At 35.9% G+C, this 21525-nt stretch overlaps 1 protein-coding gene across 1 annotated transcript in view; it reads left to right on the top strand.

Annotated features, from left to right (window-relative positions):
• LOC129745222 (tyrosine-protein kinase hopscotch) overlaps positions 1-21525 on the top strand; it is a 56383-nt gene that overhangs the window by 20594 nt on the left and 14264 nt on the right. Inside the window, exons 4-6 of the mRNA XM_055738160.1 lie at positions 5415-5667; positions 5730-5887; positions 5970-6065. Coding sequence (XP_055594135.1) covers positions 5415-5667; positions 5730-5887; positions 5970-6065 — 507 coding nt within the window. The remainder of the gene's footprint in view (positions 1-5414; positions 5668-5729; positions 5888-5969; positions 6066-21525) is intronic.

Genomic DNA, 21525 nt, shown 5'->3' with positions numbered 1-21525 from the left:
TGTCATTCTTATGGAAATCTGTGTAAGAGTAAAGAGCAAGCTTTATTCTTTTTAGCAGGCCCAATCCCAATAGTTGTTTTTGAAATTTAACCTCAAAAACACTCGGTACTATAAACGGGTAGCCGGTCGATACACATGGTCGTTTTTGAGGTTGATTGTCCCAAAACTAAAAAGTGTTTGGGAAACAACCAGCACAATATCACGTATACACTACCAGCGGCAAATAGGACTATTCTTAGAATAAAGATCTACGGGCGAACTCGAAATAAAGTTACAGGGATCAGAGGCTTATAATTTTTTAGATTCAAATTTCATATAGTAATTGTACGACTGTTCGCATTTAATAGTTCGTTTCTTAATCTTAGCATGAAGGAAATTATAAAATTAAAAAAAATTGAGAGATATATAAAAAAAAATAATTGAACAACTCCTAGATTTAACTTTTTCAGTATCATTCTTGAAGAATAAAAATGTATAGAATCCTATGCCTTCAAAGTTAAAAAAAATTCAGCGGACTTTTTAATTGCTTACAAATAAAAAAAAATTCAATATAAGTAAACAGATATATCGCAACAGTAAAGCCACAGCCTCTACCAGCACTATAGCAGGGTTGGCTAGGCACTATCTCCTCCAAATATTAGTTGATCAGCAAGTACCTTTTAATTTATATTCAACATTTTACAAAATTTCATCATCTTGAACTCACTCAAACTCTCTTATTTTTATTGGAAACTTTTAAAAAAATATTTCTTAATGCTCCATATAAATTTGAAAAAAAAAACAGAAAAACTATTGATTAGCGACGACCATTTGAAAATTAGTTAATTGAGGTCAAGAAGAATTTGCGAATGATTAAACTCTATTTTGAGAAAGTCGGTTCGATCGTGTAATGATATGAATTTGCAGGAGCAAGGTAACAGGTATTGTAACAGGTATTTCGGTACTCTGTCTTTTTATGTGTTGGTTAGTTTTCTAGCAAAATAATTTTTCATACTGCTAGTTCTTTTCATAAAATTTTCTACAATTGCATATTTATTTGCAGTACATATTTTTTCCAGGATATATTTAACAATATATCACGAAGTATTGAATTCAAATTAAAATTTTAGACGTTACCACTTTTCTCAAATTCATGAAAAAGTTTTATTATAGCTTACCTCATAGACGCACCCCATTGCTTCCGATATTTTCAAAACAAATTTTTTTGTACATACAAACAGTGATACAAACGTTTCGCTGTTCAAGAAATCGAAAATTTAGAAAACGTATATTTGCTCACATCTTACTCAAGCTATAGTTTTCAAGGTAAGAAACTTTCAAAACTGTAGTCCTAGCTTATCCTGTCTTTTTATATTTAGGTATATGTAACATTCATCAACATAAAACATGGGTCTGAACATAATTCATAAACAGATTTTGCAAAAACTCAACATCTCAAAAAATAAAGAGACAAGAATGTCTCTTTAAAAAAGTGATAGTACAGAGAACATCTGGCTTGTGCAATAATTTATCTAGAATCAGAGCAAAAATTTTTATCATCTTTAGTCATGGCCGAGGAAAAATTGTTAATGCATAGCAGTTATTAAAGAATGGGACCAGTTTTTTAGAAGGTAAGCGTATCCATTTCATTTTCAAAACTAGAACGTCGAACTTAAAAAAGAATCTTTTTTTGCATCAAAAGTTATTGGCACTTATTATTTTACCATATCGTACTGCTTACTGTACAAAACGTTGCAACTACATCTTGAATTATATTATTTTCAATTACTGGGAAGCCACTATCACTTTTCGCGCACCAAACATAAAATAATACCTTCACACGTGTATATATTCCCTTCAAACGCTCGTTACATAGCACAAGAAATAATGTACCATTTGCAATTGATAACACTCACTTAAATTCGGTTTTGCGGAGGGAAATTTTTCACGACTTGATTCGATTAAAAATGGACGAACAGTTTGAAAAGATAGTTTCACTGCAAATGACATGTAAATGACTGCATTTAAAACTCCGCATTTTGTGATGCACACACACGTGACGAAGAAACTCGTAGAGTTTCTCAAATTGTTCACAAAATTCACAAAACTTACAAGAAAACATTGTTATTACGTAGTTGATTACTTCACGCCGATCAAAACGAAAACGGTTTGAAATGAACAATGCACAATTGTCTTTGCTCTTACGTCTAAACATGCAAAATTTTATGTCTTCCAAAGTATAAATTTCAATGCAAGATCTAATATGCGCTATAGATGATCTAAAATTACAACGGTTTTCCTAATTAAATACGAGTAGATGTAAAATTAGATCTTGGCAACAATAGATCACAAGGAAACTAGATCATTATTCTGAAAAATGTCAGTGTGTTAGTTATTTATATTCAAAATGATGTAAATTTAAATCTTTTTTTCATTACATCAAATTATTTTTCGGTCTTTAAGCGTTTCTGTCACGTCTAAATTTAAAAAATTTTTGGTGTGTACGTTTAAATTACTACTGTTTCTATTACAATCTATATTACTCGCGTGAGCTTTCATTACATCGTATGAAACATCTTAAGAATTCATAGAACACTGCTGTAAAAGTTATCAAACCAACTTTAAAATCTGCATTTTACATATAGAATATGTTGTCCAGGCTACAAATACTCTAAATGGAAAGATGTTGCGACTAGTTTAAGTCAGCTTTTGTAATTTTTTTTTCGTAATAAAACAGTTTGTTTACATTTTGTTTTCTACAATGTAATGAAAGCTCACGTGAGATTAGAACATTCACTAAAAACATTTTTCATTTTTTTAAATAATTTTGATTTTGATTTAAAAATTAGAAATTATTTAAAAGCTTAACCAAGTTTTGATCGATTTTTACAAATCCGACTTTTAAGTGGATCAAAGCAGCTTTCAAAGCATATTTTCCTTATAAATTTTTACAAAAAATCAAATTTTGTGACGTAAATTTACTCCATTAAACTATAACTTACTCCATGAAATATTAACAAATTCTTATTTCTACACAATCAAGCAAAGTTTGTTGGCCTCAAAACGTTATATGTAAATTGTAAATAAACCCAATATTTTTAATTTATTATTTTATAACAATTGTTAAAATTAGCACTTTTTCTACAAAAAAAATTATATTAAAAACCATATAAAAGATGTATTTTTTCATTTTTTCCCCGTTAGTTTCGTGTGATTTGAATTATTGAAATTTTTGACGATTTGGAAGTTTTTTGCATCCAGAACGGATAAAAATCAAATTAAAATATTACGTAACGCAATTTTCGATAATTTTCAACCCTCCCTCCCCCCTTCGTAACACATTCGGATAAGATTTTCTATCCAAAAAGCGTAAGCAAAGCGTAACAAGTTGTTATCCCCCCCCCTAAACGCGTTACGTAATATTTAAATGGTCCCTTGTGAGTGTCATATGTACATCTACATTACGGTGGTGATGGATATATGGATTTTTATTCTACTCTTTCGCATTTGTCATGGCGGGAAAAGTTAATAATTAAAAATCAAGCTAATGTTTCCCTTGTTTCTAGAAATTAGAGGTCTATATCTGAAAATTGTCTGCACTGAGCTAGTAGAAAGAGAACGATGAACTTCATCCATATATGCTGGTTAAAAAAGATGAAGAGGTTGTATATAAGACACAACCACATGGTTTTTCGTAGAATTTTAAATTAACGAAAATTCAATCTTTTATAAAAATTTCACTCATATACAGTATGGTGGGGTAAAAGTACAGCCTTAGTGCTTTCTTATATTTGGAAAATTTTGCAGTTGTTTTCCCAAAATACCAAGAACAGCATTTGATTCTTTGTCTGGGTGTCCTCCAAATCAATCGATCGGTCCAAATCATTATTCCACGCCAGAGTTTTGGATTTTACTGTTCTCGTTTTGTGATAATCTCAAAACATAATTTTACCCGACTTGTACTTTTCCCCCACCTTATTCTACTGTTTTTTTTTAATTTGAATTGATGAGAACTCGAGGATTTAACAAATAATGATACATTATATTACTTAGTTATTCTTATTATAGTTTTTCCGTTTTTGTCTTCTTATAGATAAAAAAATTGAGTTATTTTACACCAAAAATTTAAAAATATCTCGAATACTAAAGGTAATACAATTCCCATCTTCTACAGTCTGACTTTCACTCTTTCTACTGTTTGAATTATCTCAAAATTTATCAATAGAAAATAGAACTACTTACATATGTATAGTGAGACTCGGTCAAATTTGACGCACCAATTTATATTTGCGCTTCATTAGTATTAGTGTATCAACACATCAAACCCGAAACGTTCTTTGAAAAAGATGTCCGTTAAAGAAGCTCCTCTCTTGGCGTGAGATCCGTTCTAGAATTTCAATTCAATTTAAAATTAGCTTTTTGGTGTGGGGAAGTGTGGTGGGCCGCTACAAAAAAAAATGGCACTCCTATAGTGTCGCCGTAAAACGTTAGTCTACGTCAAAATATAAAACTTTCAGCAGCTCCGGCTGGTATTGGCTTCAATTTATTTTACTATTCTTTTTGGGCGATATCTAGCTCGGAAATAGAGTTGTGTGTGGCTTCGTTGGTCTACACCCCCATTACGTGACAAGGATCCAAAGCTTTTTTTATATTTATTTATTGTGGGTTTTTTTTAATAAGATTATTTGTTTCCATGTTGTTTGTAATAAGTGTTATCGGTATAAATTTTGTTGAGACTGCTAAAAAAAAAGCGAGTTCTATTCTTAAGATTTCTTTTACTATTAGAATTATTTCAAAAATACTAAGCAAATCAGAAGTAAAATTGCATCCCCTTTTCTCGAACGAGACTGTGTTGTCGTTTTTGGGAAACACAGTTCAGCATCTCTCTGATGATGCTGACTTCATTCTTTCGAAACCAATGGAAATAAATCACGTTATCGATTAACGTCTGGCTAGGAGAAAGAAATGACGATCGCTAGCAAGCAACAACTAAAGGGGGTTCCTGGAAAGGGAGTCATAAAAGTGCATATTGAACCTAGTATCAAACATCATAGAATAGGAAACCTTATTCGTATTTATGGTTTAGATTTGAGTTATGATCTAAAATGTATTCTTTATTAGAACTATGAGATGAGAACGGTGAAATTGTTTTTGTGGTTTTTCTTTATCAGTTGTAGGATGATTACAACACTATTGATTTTAATTTTTTGGACGGCTCGAATCGATTTTACCGCATAAGTTTGTTTATTGAGGCATTTTACTTGGGGAGTTTCATTTTGCCGAGTGTATTCACTTGATTATTCCATGTTAGTAGAAGGGAAAACCGTACTAGTCGTGGCTACTCAATTGCAATTGGTCGAGAGTTATCATTTTTTTTTTAAATTGAACATGAAAATCTCCTGATTTATTTACTTGCAAATCTATTTTTTCGGCAGCTACGTTAAAAGCGTCTACATCAACGATATCGACAACATTGCGCCCGGGTACCTGTACGAGGAGTACAACGGAAGCATCCCGTATCCTCGGGAGGATGGGCTGCTTAAGCCGGGCAAATGTCGGGTCAAAATTCGCTTCGTACCGTACGTTTCCCGGAGCAGCACCAAACGGGACAAGGCCTCGTCCAAGACCGCCGCCATCCAGAAGGACGAACTAGAGCTGCCAGGACTGAAAGTTTTCTATTCGCAGGAGGTTTGTTGAAGAAATTCCCATTTTTCCGATGTATATTTTTAAAAATATGAATTTTTTTACAGTGGCGACACATAGCGAATATCGATGAAATTTTTACTATACTAGTAGAAAACCTTACGGTGAACATTTCACTCAAAGATCAGCCGAATCTATACTCGATAGACTTCAACAGTCAGACTGAACTCGATTCGTTTGTAACTTGTTTATGTGGTTATTATAGGTAACTTCATCCTAAAAATATGTTATTTGTAATGGAATTAAATTCAAATTACAACTTTTCGTTTTTTCTCTCTAAATTTTAGATTAATGTGTAAGTGGACTGTCTATCTGTGTAAACCATATCTGTGGTCTCCCTCGCTTAATCGACTAACTGAGCTCAAATGTCACGGTCCCATCGGGTAAGTAAAGTCCCTTTTTTTTGTTTTATTTAAAAAAAAAGGAATGAATTCGGAACGGAAAACGTGAAACACACCAAAAAAAAAATTAATTATCTTTAAATGGAATTTTAATTTCACTTCTAATGATCCAAACTGTTGCAAAAAATACTGGGTCAAGAATACAATTGAGGCCCTCAAGATCAGAGGGGTGCAAGTGCCAAAATCATCAATTTTGAGTTAAGTATACCACAACTTTGAAGCGCGTTTTCTCGAAACTATCATTTAGGCACTTGCACCCCTCTGATCCCAAGCGCCTCAGTTAAATATCACGTGATGTTACATTTTTGTTTTTTTTTTCAGCGTTCATGCTGTATTAATTCAAGTTTGTCTTTACCCTGAAGGAATAGGTAAACTTTAATTTGTCTGAAACATGTTGATGAAATATCAATCTTATTTGAGTTTAATTATACACAGAAACAGCATTTTTTGTGCCTATTTCCTAGAAACGAATTTGATTTTTTGAGTTCGAAATTTTTGTCAGACTTTGCCTGTATTCAATCAAAGATGTGCTATCTATCTTGCTGGATATTATTGTTTCAGGGAGAAAAAAAATAAAATAGCTTTAAATTTATTCAACTTATAAGAAAAGGTCATACCTAAAGAGTGTATTCAGAACTAGGGATGAATCATCCCAGAGGATGAAAATCCCGTATAAAAAAAAGTGTATTCAGAACAAACGCAACTCTTTCTTTTGTGAATAAATTTTAAATGCATGGATGGAAATTGATGAAAAATTCAGAGATAGCACTCAATGAATCGGTTGATTGACAAATTTTTGTGGGCAGGGTCGTGAAAAATCAAGGAAAGTGCCTTTAAGTGACCCCAAGACTTAGGGTCCTAGGGAATCTAAAGCTGAGCTGAAATTTTAATGAAAGTGAGGATGATTGATTCCATAAAAATAAGGAATGTTAAAGTTTTAATCAAGTACAAACCGAACATTTCGATTGTAGAAGTGGTAAAAAAGGTCAATTTTTCCGTCTGGCTCGTCCTACAAATTCAAGAACATACCGCAGTTCATGTATACAGGTTTAAAAATTAGTCCACCTGTGAAATTAAACAAAATCTGACAGTTAGACAGCTACCGGAAGTGAGATAAAAAAACAGGAATCGAAATGGACTGCAAAACGAATTTTTTAAACGAACACCTGGCAAATACCCAGTAAGATTTTTTCCTTATTTAGGTTGGATTTGAAATTGTGTGATAAAAGCTATAAAAAATATCCTTGATTTGGAAAAAGTTTATTGTGGCGCACGTGCAGCCCAAAAATCGAAGTCTATGCATTCTTCATTGGACGCTAGCTCAAAAACACTTGACAGATTGTCGCAAAATTTTGTATTATGTGAGGAAAAAAAAAGAGAGAGAATCTGCATCGACCTCTGCGCTCATCTAATTTCGGATCACGAGAGTAACTCTCTTGGAACTAGACTTCTCGGCCTGGAGCACATCGTGCCCTCTTCGCTGGCGATCCTCTGCAATAGTACCTATGCGTTGGCTGGTCCTCTGATGGGTAGCTCCTCTGGTTGGTGGACTCCTCTGCGCCTGGTAGTTACTACACTTGCTAACCGCAAATTCCTTGGAGTACCCTTCCCGATTTAACCCTTTTTCCACTTTCAGACGTATCTGAACCCATAACATTTTTGCAAACTCTTGAGCTTTTTGTTCAAGTTTTCGCAAACTTCGTTTTTTTGTCGGAAGTTTCGACGCAAAATTCTACTCCTTCTACCATCTTCTGTGTCATAAGTGTGTTTACGCCAGTATTGCTTAGATGGTTAAGTCTTCTGTGGCATGTATCAAATCCTAACCGGTTCTCCCCAAGCAATGCCTTAGAGTTTTTGATATCCGAACCACTTCCAGGGAATACAAACCATCAATTACTGACCCTTGAGAGATGACCTCGTCCAAGCCTGTAATAGTGACCTTACCATCAGAAAAAGTAACTCTTTTCCGCTTAGTGGTAGCCTTTCTAACCGAAAGAAGATTTGACACAAGTTCAGGAATATTACAGTTCAGGAACGGTACAGTGCTGATTATGTTGGCCTTCGTTGACTCACCAGTCTTGACTGTGAACAGCTCGATCGGTGTAGACAGCTTCAAGATGTCCTCCACCAATCTCTCGTCACGGACCATGTGATGAATCGCTCCAGAATCATTCACGAAGAGAACACTCATTTACGCTCTTCGTAGGAGACTTGGTAGCAATCTTCGCCTGACCGATGACCTTCTTAGAAACTTCAAAATTCCGCCTTTGACCCGTGCGACCTTCGAAGTTTTTCTTGCCTTTGGGATTCGTCTTACCTGCGGGGCAAGACGAATCACGACCTGCACCAGCTGCCGCGCCAGGGAAGCGACACTAAGAGGATCAAGAATGCTAACCTCCTGAATGCTGCATGCCTCTCCTGCCTGGTTGCTCTTCACGCGGACAAACATTGCGTGAGCCCTTGTCAAGCCTGGATCCGTTTTTCTTGGCCGCCTTCAGCTTGGAACTTCTTGCCGCACCCGAAGCACCGACTGTCACGTTTCCTTGGCGCCGTCCACAAAGCGTGATTTGCGACTGCTGGCTTACCTCGATGTTGGCTCGATGTAGTGCTGGTATTTTGGAGGAGCTTGACCTTGACCTTGATCACTGGCGCCAGAACAGCCAGCACACCCTAGACGTGGCTGTAACCTGGCGGTATTGCTATCAGCGACCAGGCGACGAGGTTTGCTCCCATCCAGTCCATCCCTCGTATGATAAGGTCCTACTCATTAGAAAGTGACGACAGTGAGTCGAACCCTATGTGGTTTATCTATAGGTGGGGACAACCAAAAACATTAGTATTAGTTCGTTGTATCCATACAGTTGTTTATGGACGATTGTGACGTAACGCGACGCCATCACGGAGTCAAGCAATGAGGTACACTTTTACTAAGGTGGCGCAAAGGAACGCACACTATTGCACGTCGCACACAGGGGTAAAATATGAAAAAGGCGATCAAAACTATTTTCCGCCAAAACTGTGCATTTAAGACCTATAGTGTCTTCAAAACAAATGACCAACATTACAAGGGCTAAAAAATTAGTTTTTTGAAAAATTGATTAATCCACCTAGTAGTGAGTTAGAAAAACTAACTTTTTTAATATTCATTTTAGAGCTGTATTGTCCGAGAAAAGTTTTTAGCTTGTACCAATTCTAGCAACTTTGCTAAAGTAGTCATAGCTGTAACATTAATCGTTTCAAAGTTAAGACAGTTTTTAGAAAAATAACACCAATTTTCAGTTTTTTCAACATAACTTTTTTGAGCGTGGTTTTTCATATAAAATATGTTCTAGAGAGTTTTGAAGACAAAAAAGTTGTACACTTTTGCTGAATGTACTGTATAGAAATTTTGAAGTTTCAACGAGATATCTTAAAAATACTTAACAAAAATAGTCATTTTGAACTGGTTATATCTCCTGAGTTCGGACGAGTTCGGTTACATATTTTACAGTTTTGCAATTAGAAAAGTATCGCCTTTCAAACAATGTACAATTCAAAGTGGCCAATTGTGACCTTCATAGTGTAAATGTCAATAGAAGTGAGCCGAAAGTGCAGTTTTTATACTAATTTGAGCATAACTATTACTACTAGGCTGCAACATGTAGGATTTCTAACAGTAGGCCTACTTGAACCACTTGGACTTGAGAGGCTCAAACTAGTATAAAAACTTCATTTTTATCTCACTTCTATTGACATTTACACAACGAGGATCAAAATTGGCCACTTTGAATTGTACATTGTTTGAAAGGCGATACTTTTCCGATTGCAAAACTGTAAAATATGCAAACGAACTTGTCCGAACTCAGGAGATATAAGCAGTTCAAAATGACTATTTTTGTTAAGTATTTTTAAGATATCTCGTTTAAACTTCAAAATTTCTATACAATATGCTCAGCAAAAGTGTACAACTTTTCTGTCTTCAAAACTCTCTAGAACATATTTTATATGAAAAATCACGCGCAAAAAAGTTATGTTGAAAAAACTGAAAATTGGTGTTATTTTTCTAAAAACTGTCATAACTTTGAAACGATTAATGTTACAGCTATGACTACTTTAACAAAGTTGCTATAATTGGTACAAGCTAAACACTTTTCTCAGACAATACAGCTCTAAAATGGATATTAAAAAAGTTAATTTTTCTAACTCACTACTAGGTGGATTAATCAATTTTTCAAAAAACTAATTTTTTAGCCCTTGTAATGTTGGTCATTTGTTTTGAAGACACTATAGGTCTAAAACAAACAGTTTCGGCAGAAAATAGCTTTGATCGCCTTTTTCATGTTTTACCCCTGTGTGCGTCGGAGAGAAAAAAGAAAAATAAACATAAACAAGCCCTGCGTCGCGACGCGTCGTTGACAGGGAGCTTCATTTATCCTAGGCAAAATGCGTCGGGAAAATGGTCAGTAGTGACGTCACTTCTGTCATGGTAACTATGTTTACGAAGAAAAAACTTTCTTTCTCATCACCTCTCTTTCCACCACATTGGGAGTCAAGTATTAAAGTCTGCTTCATTTAATATTGGAACATATTCTTTCGCTCATTGTGGCGCTCCTAGTGGACGAATTTGGAAACTTTTTTCACCCACGTGTCGGGAAATTCATTATCTTTCACCATGTATTTATGTCATAACACCAAACGATAGCATTTTGTAAACAACCGCCATGGAAGCCGAACGGAGAGATCAAATTGTGCACAGTTTTCTTGAAAATCCATTGTTGTCGGCATCGAAGCTAGCTAAACAGCTTAAAATGCCCAGAAATACCGTATGGCGTGTTATCAAGCAGTACAAGGAAACATTGACGACGGCTCGGAAGCCGCATTCGAAGCGTCGGAGTGGAACTGTCGACCGGAAAATGCGCGGGAAAGTCATCAAGGCCGTCAAGAGGAATCCCAATCTTTCAGACCGCGATTTGGCCAATAAGTTCCAGGCCGCTCCCAGTACGGTGCGACGAATTCGTCTCCGGGAAGGAATAAGGTCATTCCGAGCCAGCAAACAGCCAAATCGGACGCTGAAGCAGAACAATGTGGCCAGAATCCGTGCTCGAAAGCTGTACGACCAAGTGCTGACCAAGTTCGACGGATGTATTCTGATGGACGATGAGACCTACGTGAAGGCGGACTTTGGGCAAATCCCAGGTCAAAAATTTTATTTGGCGACGGCTCGGGGGGATGTACCTGCAAAATTTAAGTTCGTGTTTGCGGATAAATTCGCCCGCAAGTACATGATTGGGAAGGGGATATGCAGTTGTGGACAGAAAACCAAAGTCTTTCTCACTGACAAGACAATGACATCAGAAGTCTACAAAAAAGAGTGCCTACAGAAACGGATTCTGCCGTTTATTCGTGCCCATGACCGTCCAGTAATGTTTTGGCCGGACCTCGCAAGCTGCCATTACAGCAAAACGGTTATGGAATGGTACGCAACGAACGGGGTCAGCGTAATACCGAAGGACCTCAACCCCCCAAACTGCCCCCAGTTCCGGCCGATAGAGAAATACTGGGCAATCACGAAGCGGAGGCTTAAGGCAAAGGGAAAACTTGTTAGGAACATGACTCAAATGAAGAACTGGTGGAATCAAATCGCCAAAACGGTGGACGAAAAGGGTGTGCGCAGCCTAATGTGCCGTATTACGGGAAAAGTACGAGAATTTCTTCGAAACAGCAATGAATAATTTTTTTTTATGAAAGAGTAAAGAAAATGCTACATTTGTATGAAAAACAAATTATGAATTCGTTAATAAATGACTGAACTACACGCAATTGTTTGTGTTCCAATATTAAATGAAGCAGACTTTAGGCGTCCAAATGTAGCCATAGAAACTTATTAGGAGGGATGTTTGGGACGCAAATAAAGTTGTTTATTACGTCGTCGTACTAGGCGTCAGGAAGGAAAAGCGTAAATAAAAGGGTGCTTTGATTGTGATTTTTTATTCAACATGATACGTTGCATGTCGTCGATGAATGGCGACTTCAACGTCGAGACGCTCATGAACGTTTGTGACGTAGCAATCCAAACATTGAAAAAACTGATTCTCACATTCGTGAAAGGGCAGTCTTGTCCCCACCTAAAGATTAACCACATAGAGTCGAACCTTGCATAGGGAGATTGTTCAATTGCCCTCGCATTGCGATGATCGCACTCGTTCCTTTTACAAGATACAAGTCGCAGAGTATATCCATGGCGTCCTTTATAAAATAACCCCAACAATTTTGTTCAGAACATCGTTGTTGAAGGTCATCACAAGCTCGTCCATCGCAGCGACCTCTTGTTTCATCCGTATCTGGAACCTGACAGCTCTGGCAGCTTTGCTCCTCGCGGTCCCCCAACTGTAGCGAGTCCACCTCCTTTGTCGGAGTTCCGGAACCAGACGTCACTTCAACCTCATCTTCCAGGCTCCGATAATCTCGGCCCGACCGTCCAACAGCAGTTCTTTGAAAACCCCGGCTGCCGTGTGAGGTAGCGTAAAACCTGCCTCGGCCTGGGGTAGCTGCTGGCCTCCGAGGGTTGGTTGACTCTCAGCTCCGCCTACTGCGATGCACCCTTCGAATTTAGGGTTCGTCATCGCAAAAACAAGTTAAAAAAAAATAAATTAAAGATAAATCGACAAACAGTTAAAGCAAGTTAATCACTGGGCCCATAACCTGTTGAAAGTAGACAGACGTGAAACAGACCTACTTCAGTCAGGTCCTTACAAAGCTACACTGTACTCTAGCGATTGCTAGTTCCACCAGCGCTCGTTAATACGCGAATTGTCAATCTTGGGTTTCAATACAATCAAAGGCATGTTTGGATTCAGCAAAAATCAGAGTTTGATTTTTTTTTTATTTTAAAAAAAAGTTGATCAACTGATTTGGACTCATCAAAACTCTAAAATCGGCATCTTGTCTTCTAATAACAACAGTATTACTAACCATTGAATAATTTTTGGGTACTCACATATTGTTTTGTACCAAACTTCAAATGAATACATGCATATCTCAATGTGATTTAAAAAAAGATCGTTAAAAACCTCCTTATCCATATGGTTTTCTGCAAACAAAAGTTGTTCCTTTAAAAAAAATGGGTCTAAGAGGGTTTAGGTACAATTTTTCCGTATGTTTGAATAAAGTGCCGCTATTAAGCTCACCTCCATGCTAAAGAGGGTTTTAGTTAAGGTTGCCAGATTGCCCGGATTAATCAGGACTTGCCCGAATATTTGACACAAAATTTAAGTAGTCAGGCCCGGTCCGGTTGCCCAGATTTCAATGGAAAAAGCTTCGATTTGGCCTGGATTTATCAACTTTATTTGTAAAATATAACAAAAAAACTTAAATTTTTATAGCAAGTTTAATCCAAAAAATTATAACCGATATTTTGGAAGGCTAAAATACGATTAAAAATCTACTTATGTATTTTGATGAAAAAAAAAATGTTTCAAGTGTTTTCTTCTTAACTTTTACTGAATAATTCCAGAATTTTGAGCAAATTTGCCCGGATTTTGGGTTAAACATTTTGAAATCAAATGTCCGGATTTTGCCAGGTTTTTAGATAAAATTGCTCGGATTTGTCCGGTCCTGATACGTCTGCAAAAATTCTGGCAAACTTAGTTCAAAGATGAACAATTCAGTCGAGATTCCTACGCTTTTCTTATTTCATGTGAGGATGAAATTTTAGACATCACAGTCATCTCTATCGTACTCTTGCATAAAATATAGGAGAATGGAGTTCATCCGATGGATCATGTGGTGGAACGCCGCCATCTTATGCTGGAACGAGTGATTAGAGGTGCTCGGTATTACCCTCATGGTATTTGTCTGCTTTCTATAGATTTCGAATTGGAATAGGCCATCATCTCTCCTCAGCAGGACATCCAGGAAAGGTAATTTCCTGTCTTCTTCAATTTCGCAAGTGAATTTAATATTCTTATGCAAACCGTTTATGGATGTTAGAAGTTCTTCAAGAAAATCTTTGTTTACTACACAAAAAATGTCATCGACGTATTCGTCGACGTACGTACATTGGATTGCTTTGATTCAGTTGAGTAAATTAGATCTCTTCAAAGAAACATGAAGTTTCACTGAGAACCTATACGTGTGTGTTCGTTTTAAAATGATTAGTTGTTTCTTGATGGATCTAAGAGAGTTTAAGTCTAGTGATGAACAATTCAGTCAAGATTAGAATAATATGTTTTAAAGTTGAACTTGTATGCACATTTAAATTGTTTTACTCAACAACAACCAGACGGTTCTTGACATGAATCGAATTGATCGCTTTTATCTTGACTTATATAATCTTACCTTAGCTTTTCTTATTTCATGTGAGGATAAAATTTTGAGACGTCACAGTCAACTTCATCGTGTTCTCGCTTAAAAACAACGGTATCTTGCAAATTTTCCACCATTAAAATCCAAGAAACTTTATTTTATCTGGTAATAAAATTGAAAAATACCATTGAAGGCAAAGCTGTTGGCTTGAAAGGTTTCCAAGAATACAAATATCAAACCGACCGATTAGCTAACCTTATTATTTTTCCCTGAGATAAAGGATTTTATCTCTAAATAATCGCTGAAAATGAACGTTTCTTCGTTCCCAATAATTGAACCGTTTTGCGCCCCACCCTTTCGAATAGCATACACATTTAATGCGATTGGAAATGGCGTCCGATCTATGGGTTGACCTTTTTTGCGGACCTTTTCCATTTAAAAATTTTGCGCCATCATTCGAAGAAATTTGACACGCGTTCTCCAAACATCAAACAATCAAGCCAAAGAACGAATTAACCAGAAAGTTTCGCTAACTTGGACTCAGATTACTGAAAACTTTGCATAGTTAAGTAAACTTCATTAACTTTTGGCGAGATTATGTCGAAATTTGTCGTGTCAGATCTGAGGAAATTACCCATGAAGTTCATCTTTTAACAATTTTTTTTTTTGTCAAAATTTCATAGTGGATGTAGTTTAAATTCTAAAAATAGCATCGTGTACCTAACTGTTGGAAAAAAATAGTGATAAAGTTCACATTGACAGTCCAAATATAAAAGGACAAAAATGGTTGATACACGTAATATCTTTTGGAAGTGAAATGGATGTAGATTAAGGTTGCCAGAATTTTTTCAGCACGTATCCGGGCCGGATAAATTCGGGACGTTTTATACAAAAAACTGAAAAAATCCGAGCAATCCGGGCAATTTTTTTTAAAACCCAGAAAATAACTTAACAAAAATCAAGAAAAAATTTATAAATAAAATGTTTTCATCAAAACTTATCGACAGATTTTAAATCTTTTTTAGGCGTCTAAAAAACCTTTATTAAAACAAGCTCAAAAAATTTCCAGGCAAACTTTAACTGAACACAGTTGTACCGAATAAGTTTTTCAATAACTGTTTGCCATAAAGATGGTGAAACGACTATAATCGAAACAAACAAAAAATGAACCCAGAATGGAGCTATCTCAAAACTTTTGAAGCTAAAAATACCTTTGGGTGTAAATATTGATCTCAGATATCAACTTTCGTGATAAACGTTTAACTGAAATTGAAAATTTTTCCTTCCATTTTCAGTTTGTCTCTCCAAGTAGAATTAAAGCATTAAAGACCTTAATACTTGAAGAGTGAACCTATTCTCGTTCTACTTTAATAAATTTTGAGCCAAGATTAGGCAAGTTAGCCGACACGTGCCTTTCAACATCAAACAATTACGGAAGAAAATGAATTATTTGACTTATCCGTTCTCACATCGCTGGAAAATTGGCATCATTAAATAAATCATCAACTTTTGGCGAGGCGCCTCAAGAGACCGGTCGTGTGAACTCGAAGAAAATTATGAGGCTGAAACGTTCTTTAACTGGAAAAATTTGGGATCTTCTTCCGATGACGAGAGAAGGTTTTTTGAATGAAGGATGTCAGAAGGGGAAAAACCTCATTCAAAGAAAAAAAAAATTGCAGGAAAGCTTCCATTGACAGATGGGGAAGTCCAAATATTTAAAGACGTTTAATGTTGGTATACATTTCAAAAATTTTTTTGAAAACATCCGAAGATGAATTTCAGGCGAAAAATAATTTTGTTTTTCAAAAACAGGCTCTCTTTGTGAAATATAAAATCCTTTATTTGTTTTCGAATTCTGATGCCCTTCGTAATGGACTTTTAGCTTAATAACATATACTTTTGTAGTCAGATGTAAACCATAATATAAAACTATTATTGCACAAGTAAACGGATATGCCGGCAATTTTACTAATTCATTCTCTTAAATATTACTGGAAATTTGGCAGCATTGAGTAAACCGTCAACTTCTGTAGAGATTTTTCAGAAACTGGTGGTGTCAGCTCAAAAAAACTGGAACCTCTTTTAACTGGAAAAACTTTGGTTTTCTTTCCGACTATGAGTTAAGGTTTATTTTTTCTTGAATGAATAACTTCAGAATGGGTGTAACATTTTCCAGCGAAAAGTAATCATCTGCACCCACCTGAAGTACTAAAATACGTGAGACAGCTGACATTGACAATTCGATGTTCGCAGTGATTTGAATCCATAGAAAGGTATATCTTGTAAGTATAATCTTTATAATCTTTAAGTACTATTTATTTACAAGAGTTCCTTAAAACTTAGATCGAGCTTGAAAACTCTTCTAAGAACTAAGAATTTTTACTGGTCTTTAAACATATGAATACCTCTTACTTTATCAAGTTAGAGAGCTATTTATCATCGGATAACTCATAACCAGTGTTCCACGAGAAATCAATTAACCTTTCTTCGTTTTCAGGTTTTTTTTTCTTCTGACCCTGCAGACAAGTTGCGAGAATTGATTTTACCCTTTCCAGTAGAATATTTTACTCAAATGACAGAGGAGATAACATCCAAGGGGTTGACCTTTTTCATTTGAAGATTTCCAGCCTCATCGTTCAGAATAATTTGACACGAGCTCTCCATTCATCAAGCAAACAATTAAGGCAAGAAACGGATTAAGCCGAAATTTTAATAATTCTGTCTCCTATCATTGGAAAATTTGCAGCCCTGAATTATTAACCAATTCACTGCTGGCGAGATTCTCGAGAAATTGGTCGTGTCAACTCGAAGACAATTCTGAGGCTGAAACGTCCTCCCAATGAGCAACATTTTGAGGTACCTTCCGACGATGAGCTAATTCCATAATGAAAAACGTCTGAAAAGGGTAGAAAATTTTCCACTGAAAAATAACCATTTAACGTAAAGGAGAGTTTGTGCTGGAGAACATATAATTATGAGACCGAGTCTCCGAGGATGTTTTTAAAAAAGTTTTATTTTAACATTCCTCTTACTTATTCACTAATCACTACCACTAAACTAACTGCTAACTGCACTTCCTGCTGCTGAACCACTTACTGCTGCCGGGTCGGGAACCAAAGAGAGCGAGCATGCCTTCGCTATCGGTATTTAAGTGATCATATTTGCTTACGATGCAATTATGATCACCGCGTGGTTGCGCGTGGCTTGGGAGCGCCACGTTTATACATCCTGTCTCGGGTTCTGGGAGAGGGATGTATGTAACTCCTCCGGGGGGTGAAAAAGTGTCGTCCTCGACACTTAGCCGTCTGTTGTTTTCTTGGTTTCTGCTGCTTCCCGTGGTTTATTCCTTATTTTGATAGTTACTCTTTTCTTAAAGATACAAAGAAAGGTTAGAGTTATCAAAATGATTATGCTAGTGGATATTCCACCGAAAGCTGTAAGCGAAAATTTTCGGAATCCAGAGTGTTCAAGTTTGATCAAGTCTAACTTCAGTCTATTCTGGATCGTCTTGTTGTGGATTAATGAGATGTTGTGATCCTGAATAGTATTCCACTTCATCGTAAGATTTGGAAAGGCTCCTTGTATTTCTTCGGTATTACTAACACGTTCTTCTGAAGAAAATTTCTGCCCGTCTATGGTAATGCTACAGTTAGAAATTTTAAGCATGAAATTGCCATGCAACTCACGATTATGTGGCCCACAATCTGTTTCTAATCTGGAGCCTCTTGCGTTATTGATCAGAATCTTGTTATTGTCGACTAATGAGATTCTTGTGGCATCTTCTAAAACAGATTTGCATTGACCTTCTATTCCAAATATAATTGAATTAGTACAGCTATCTTTCAGGGGATTAAGAAAGACATCGCGTTGAATCAATTTTTCTGGGTATTCGGTTTGGAATAGTTGTTTTTTGTATTTCACTATGTGATTTGGAATGTTGGTAATCACATGATTGTTGACTGTTAATGGGATGAGTTGGATTATGTCACAGTCTCCTTTGATTTTAGGGACTTCGAGTATGTATAGCATTGTATCGTGTTTTGATGCTATTTTTGGCTTAGCATAATTTAGAGCTTCCTCGGGAAATTTCGTTTCGATACCTTGTTCGTTGAGAATAGCTTCGATTGTGAGGATTTCTTGGAGAGATAGTAGCTTACTGTTTGGCAGTTCAATTTTTGTCTTCAGGATTGTGTTTTCTAGTTGCTCTAGAATCTGATTCGTCGTGTCCATGTATAGGAGGAGGGTTACTGCATCCATTTCTTCCATTATTAATTTGTTTTCCATGGATTCATGTTCCAATAGCTTGTTGACCGTCCCTGTTATTTCCGAAATTCGGGAATCGATGAGAGAATTGATCCTGACTTGCTGGTTGTTCTGTTCTATGAGTTCGTTCATAGTTTTGTTGATGATGTCCAAATCGTGTGCATCCGGGGTTCCGGCTATCCATTTCCAGGCGGTTCCAATCTGGTCCCATCGTTTGCTTCTTCTTGGTTTCAGTGGTTTCAACAGGTGTAAGTTATTTACTAGCTGTCTGCTTTTCTGAATAACTAAACTTGTTATCGGATGGTTTGTATCTAGTTTCCTTGATATTTTTACAAAATTGTATACGTTTGATTCCAAATTGGTTATGTTAATCGGATGTATAATTTTGACAATCCCTGATTGGATTTTACAATTTACGGTTTTTAACAAAAGCATCGGGTCGTTTGATAGGTTTCTAATTCCTAAATAGTTACATTTTGTTGACCCGGTGATTGAAGAGACAAATAGTAGGATCGCAAGTGATTTCATCTGAAAAATAAAAGATATTAGAAAAGGTTGGCTATTCTTTTATAATCTAGAAAACATGATTTTCATGTCATGTAAGTCTTTTTATGTTTTTCTTGTGCCTTTTAACGCGCCTTTTATTTTTGAACGTTTTATCTGTAATTTCTTGAGCGTTTGTCGGTTTTGCCCTTGGATCTAATTTTTTCCTAATGTAAGGAATGACGAATACTTCTTTGCCTTCCTCTATGATTGGTGGTTCAATTCTGTTCTTATTCTGTTTATCTTGTTTGTTTTTAGCTTTTTCTAAATTAATTTTTATTTTATTGAAAATTTGAGTAGATTCTTCGTTTATTTGTTGAGGGTTTTGAATATTATTTTGTCTAAAAATGACCTCGTTAGGCGAGTAATGTGTCGCTGAGTGTATTGAATTGTTGTAAAGTGCTGTAGCTAATAGAACCATTGATGTTATGTTCAAGTGTTGGTGCTTGTGTTTATTAGTGTTTATGATCTCGATCATTGTCGAATGTGTTTTTTCTACTTGTCCATTCGATTCTGAACACGATGCATATTTGAGGTCAACATTTAAATTGTCGAGATAGTTTTTCAAGTGAATTGAACAAAATGTAGTTTCGTGATCAGTTATGATTTGCCTTGGGGTTCCGAAAGTCATAAAATATTGTGCTAAGGCATTTTTGACGTCTGTTAAATTTTTAGTATCCATAGGGATCAATTGCGCATGCTTTGAAAATGCGTCAACTAAAGATAAAAAATTTTGTTTGTTAATTTGGAAAATATCCATGTGAACTCTTTCAAAAGGTCTGTCTGTCGTGGGTCTTGATGAAATTTGTATGTTGTAAGGTTTACGTTCATATTTATGCATATTGCAAATCTTACACATTTTTGTAACCATTTTAATTTTTTCAATCATTTTGGGCCAAAAATAACTTCTTCTAATTTGACTTTCTACTTCTGTGACTCCTCTGTGGGCTCTGTCATGTTCTTTGCTCACAATGGCGTCTTGACGGGCGTCCGAGTTAACGTCTTCTACCAAGTTTTGAGTCATTACAAAGTGTCCGTGTTCATTAAAGTGTTCTTTGTATACATCTTGGATAAGTTGGGTAATATTTTCTGGTGCTAATATAGCCGTTTGCTTGTAATCATGAAATTTCTTTATGGAGTCACGTATTATGTCGTGATTAAATTCTGTTCTAGCTATAGTCACTCTTCGAAATTTTGGAAAGGGGTTGAAAATTAAGTCGCTCGTAAAGCTTGCTTTTTTAAATATGATTTGGTTTCTATAAAAGTTTATTGGTCTTTCTGTGAAATGAATAAAGTGATCGTCGGAAGTTTGCGCTGAATGAATCGTTTCAGTGTCATCTTCATCTTCGTCATTGTCGTCTAAAATGTTATCCGTTGCTGCAGGAAGAACATTGTTAGATTGTGTTGGATTTTCTTCTGGTTGGCCATCATCGGTTTGATTGTGTTCCTCTTCTGGTGGGTTGCTGGTTGATGCCTCTCCTTGACTCGACCAATTTTCTGAAAATGTATCTTGGGAGACTTCTGAAATTGGAGAATTTGTGTTATTAAAGTTTAACTCGACTTCGTTTTCTATTTTTCTACTCAACGCATCTGCGACTACGTTGGTTTTACCCGGTTTGTAAATAGGGGTGTAGTCATAGCTTTCTAGCTCCATTCTCCATTTTAGGATTTTCTGATTTTTATTGCAATTTTTGATAAATTGAAGGGGTTTGTGATCTGTTAGTAACGTAAATTTGTTACCAGAAAGATATGGTTTGAACTTATTGACCGCCCAAATGATAGCCAGTGCCTCTTTTTCAATTGTGCTATAATTTGTTTCGCATTTATTGAGGGTTCTGCTAGCAAATGCTATGGGTCTTTCCACTTTATTTTGTATTTGGGATAGGACCGCTCCTAACGCATAATTACTCGCGTCTGTGGTAAGAATAAAGGGAAGTTCAAAATCTGGATATGCTATTATTTGATCTGATGAAATTATCATTTTCAATTTCGAAAATGCTGCTTTATATTCACTGTCTTCCAAGTTAACCTTTTGGTCTTTTTTCAAATACTTTGTCATTGCCTTAGTTATTTTGGAATAGTCTTTTATAAAACGCCTATAATATCCGGTGAGACCTAGAAATTGTTTGATTTCTTTTGTATTTTTAGGCAATGGCCAGTTAAGAATTTTATTTATTTTGTCTGGGTTAGGTTTAATTCCATTACTTGAGATTATGTGCCCTAAAAATTCAGTTTCTCTTTTCATGAATTCACATTTATCAAGTTGGATTTTAAGATTAAATTCAGCCAGTCTTTTCAACACTTTGGACATATTTTTGACATGATCTTGTAGATCTTTGCCGGTTATAATTAT

This window comes from Uranotaenia lowii, chromosome 2 (genome assembly GCF_029784155.1).
Source record: "Uranotaenia lowii strain MFRU-FL chromosome 2, ASM2978415v1, whole genome shotgun sequence".
Taxonomy (NCBI): Eukaryota; Metazoa; Arthropoda; class Insecta; order Diptera; family Culicidae; genus Uranotaenia; species Uranotaenia lowii.
The sequence above is the reverse complement of the archived record's forward strand: the minus strand, read 5'-3'. Positions and strand labels throughout refer to the sequence as shown.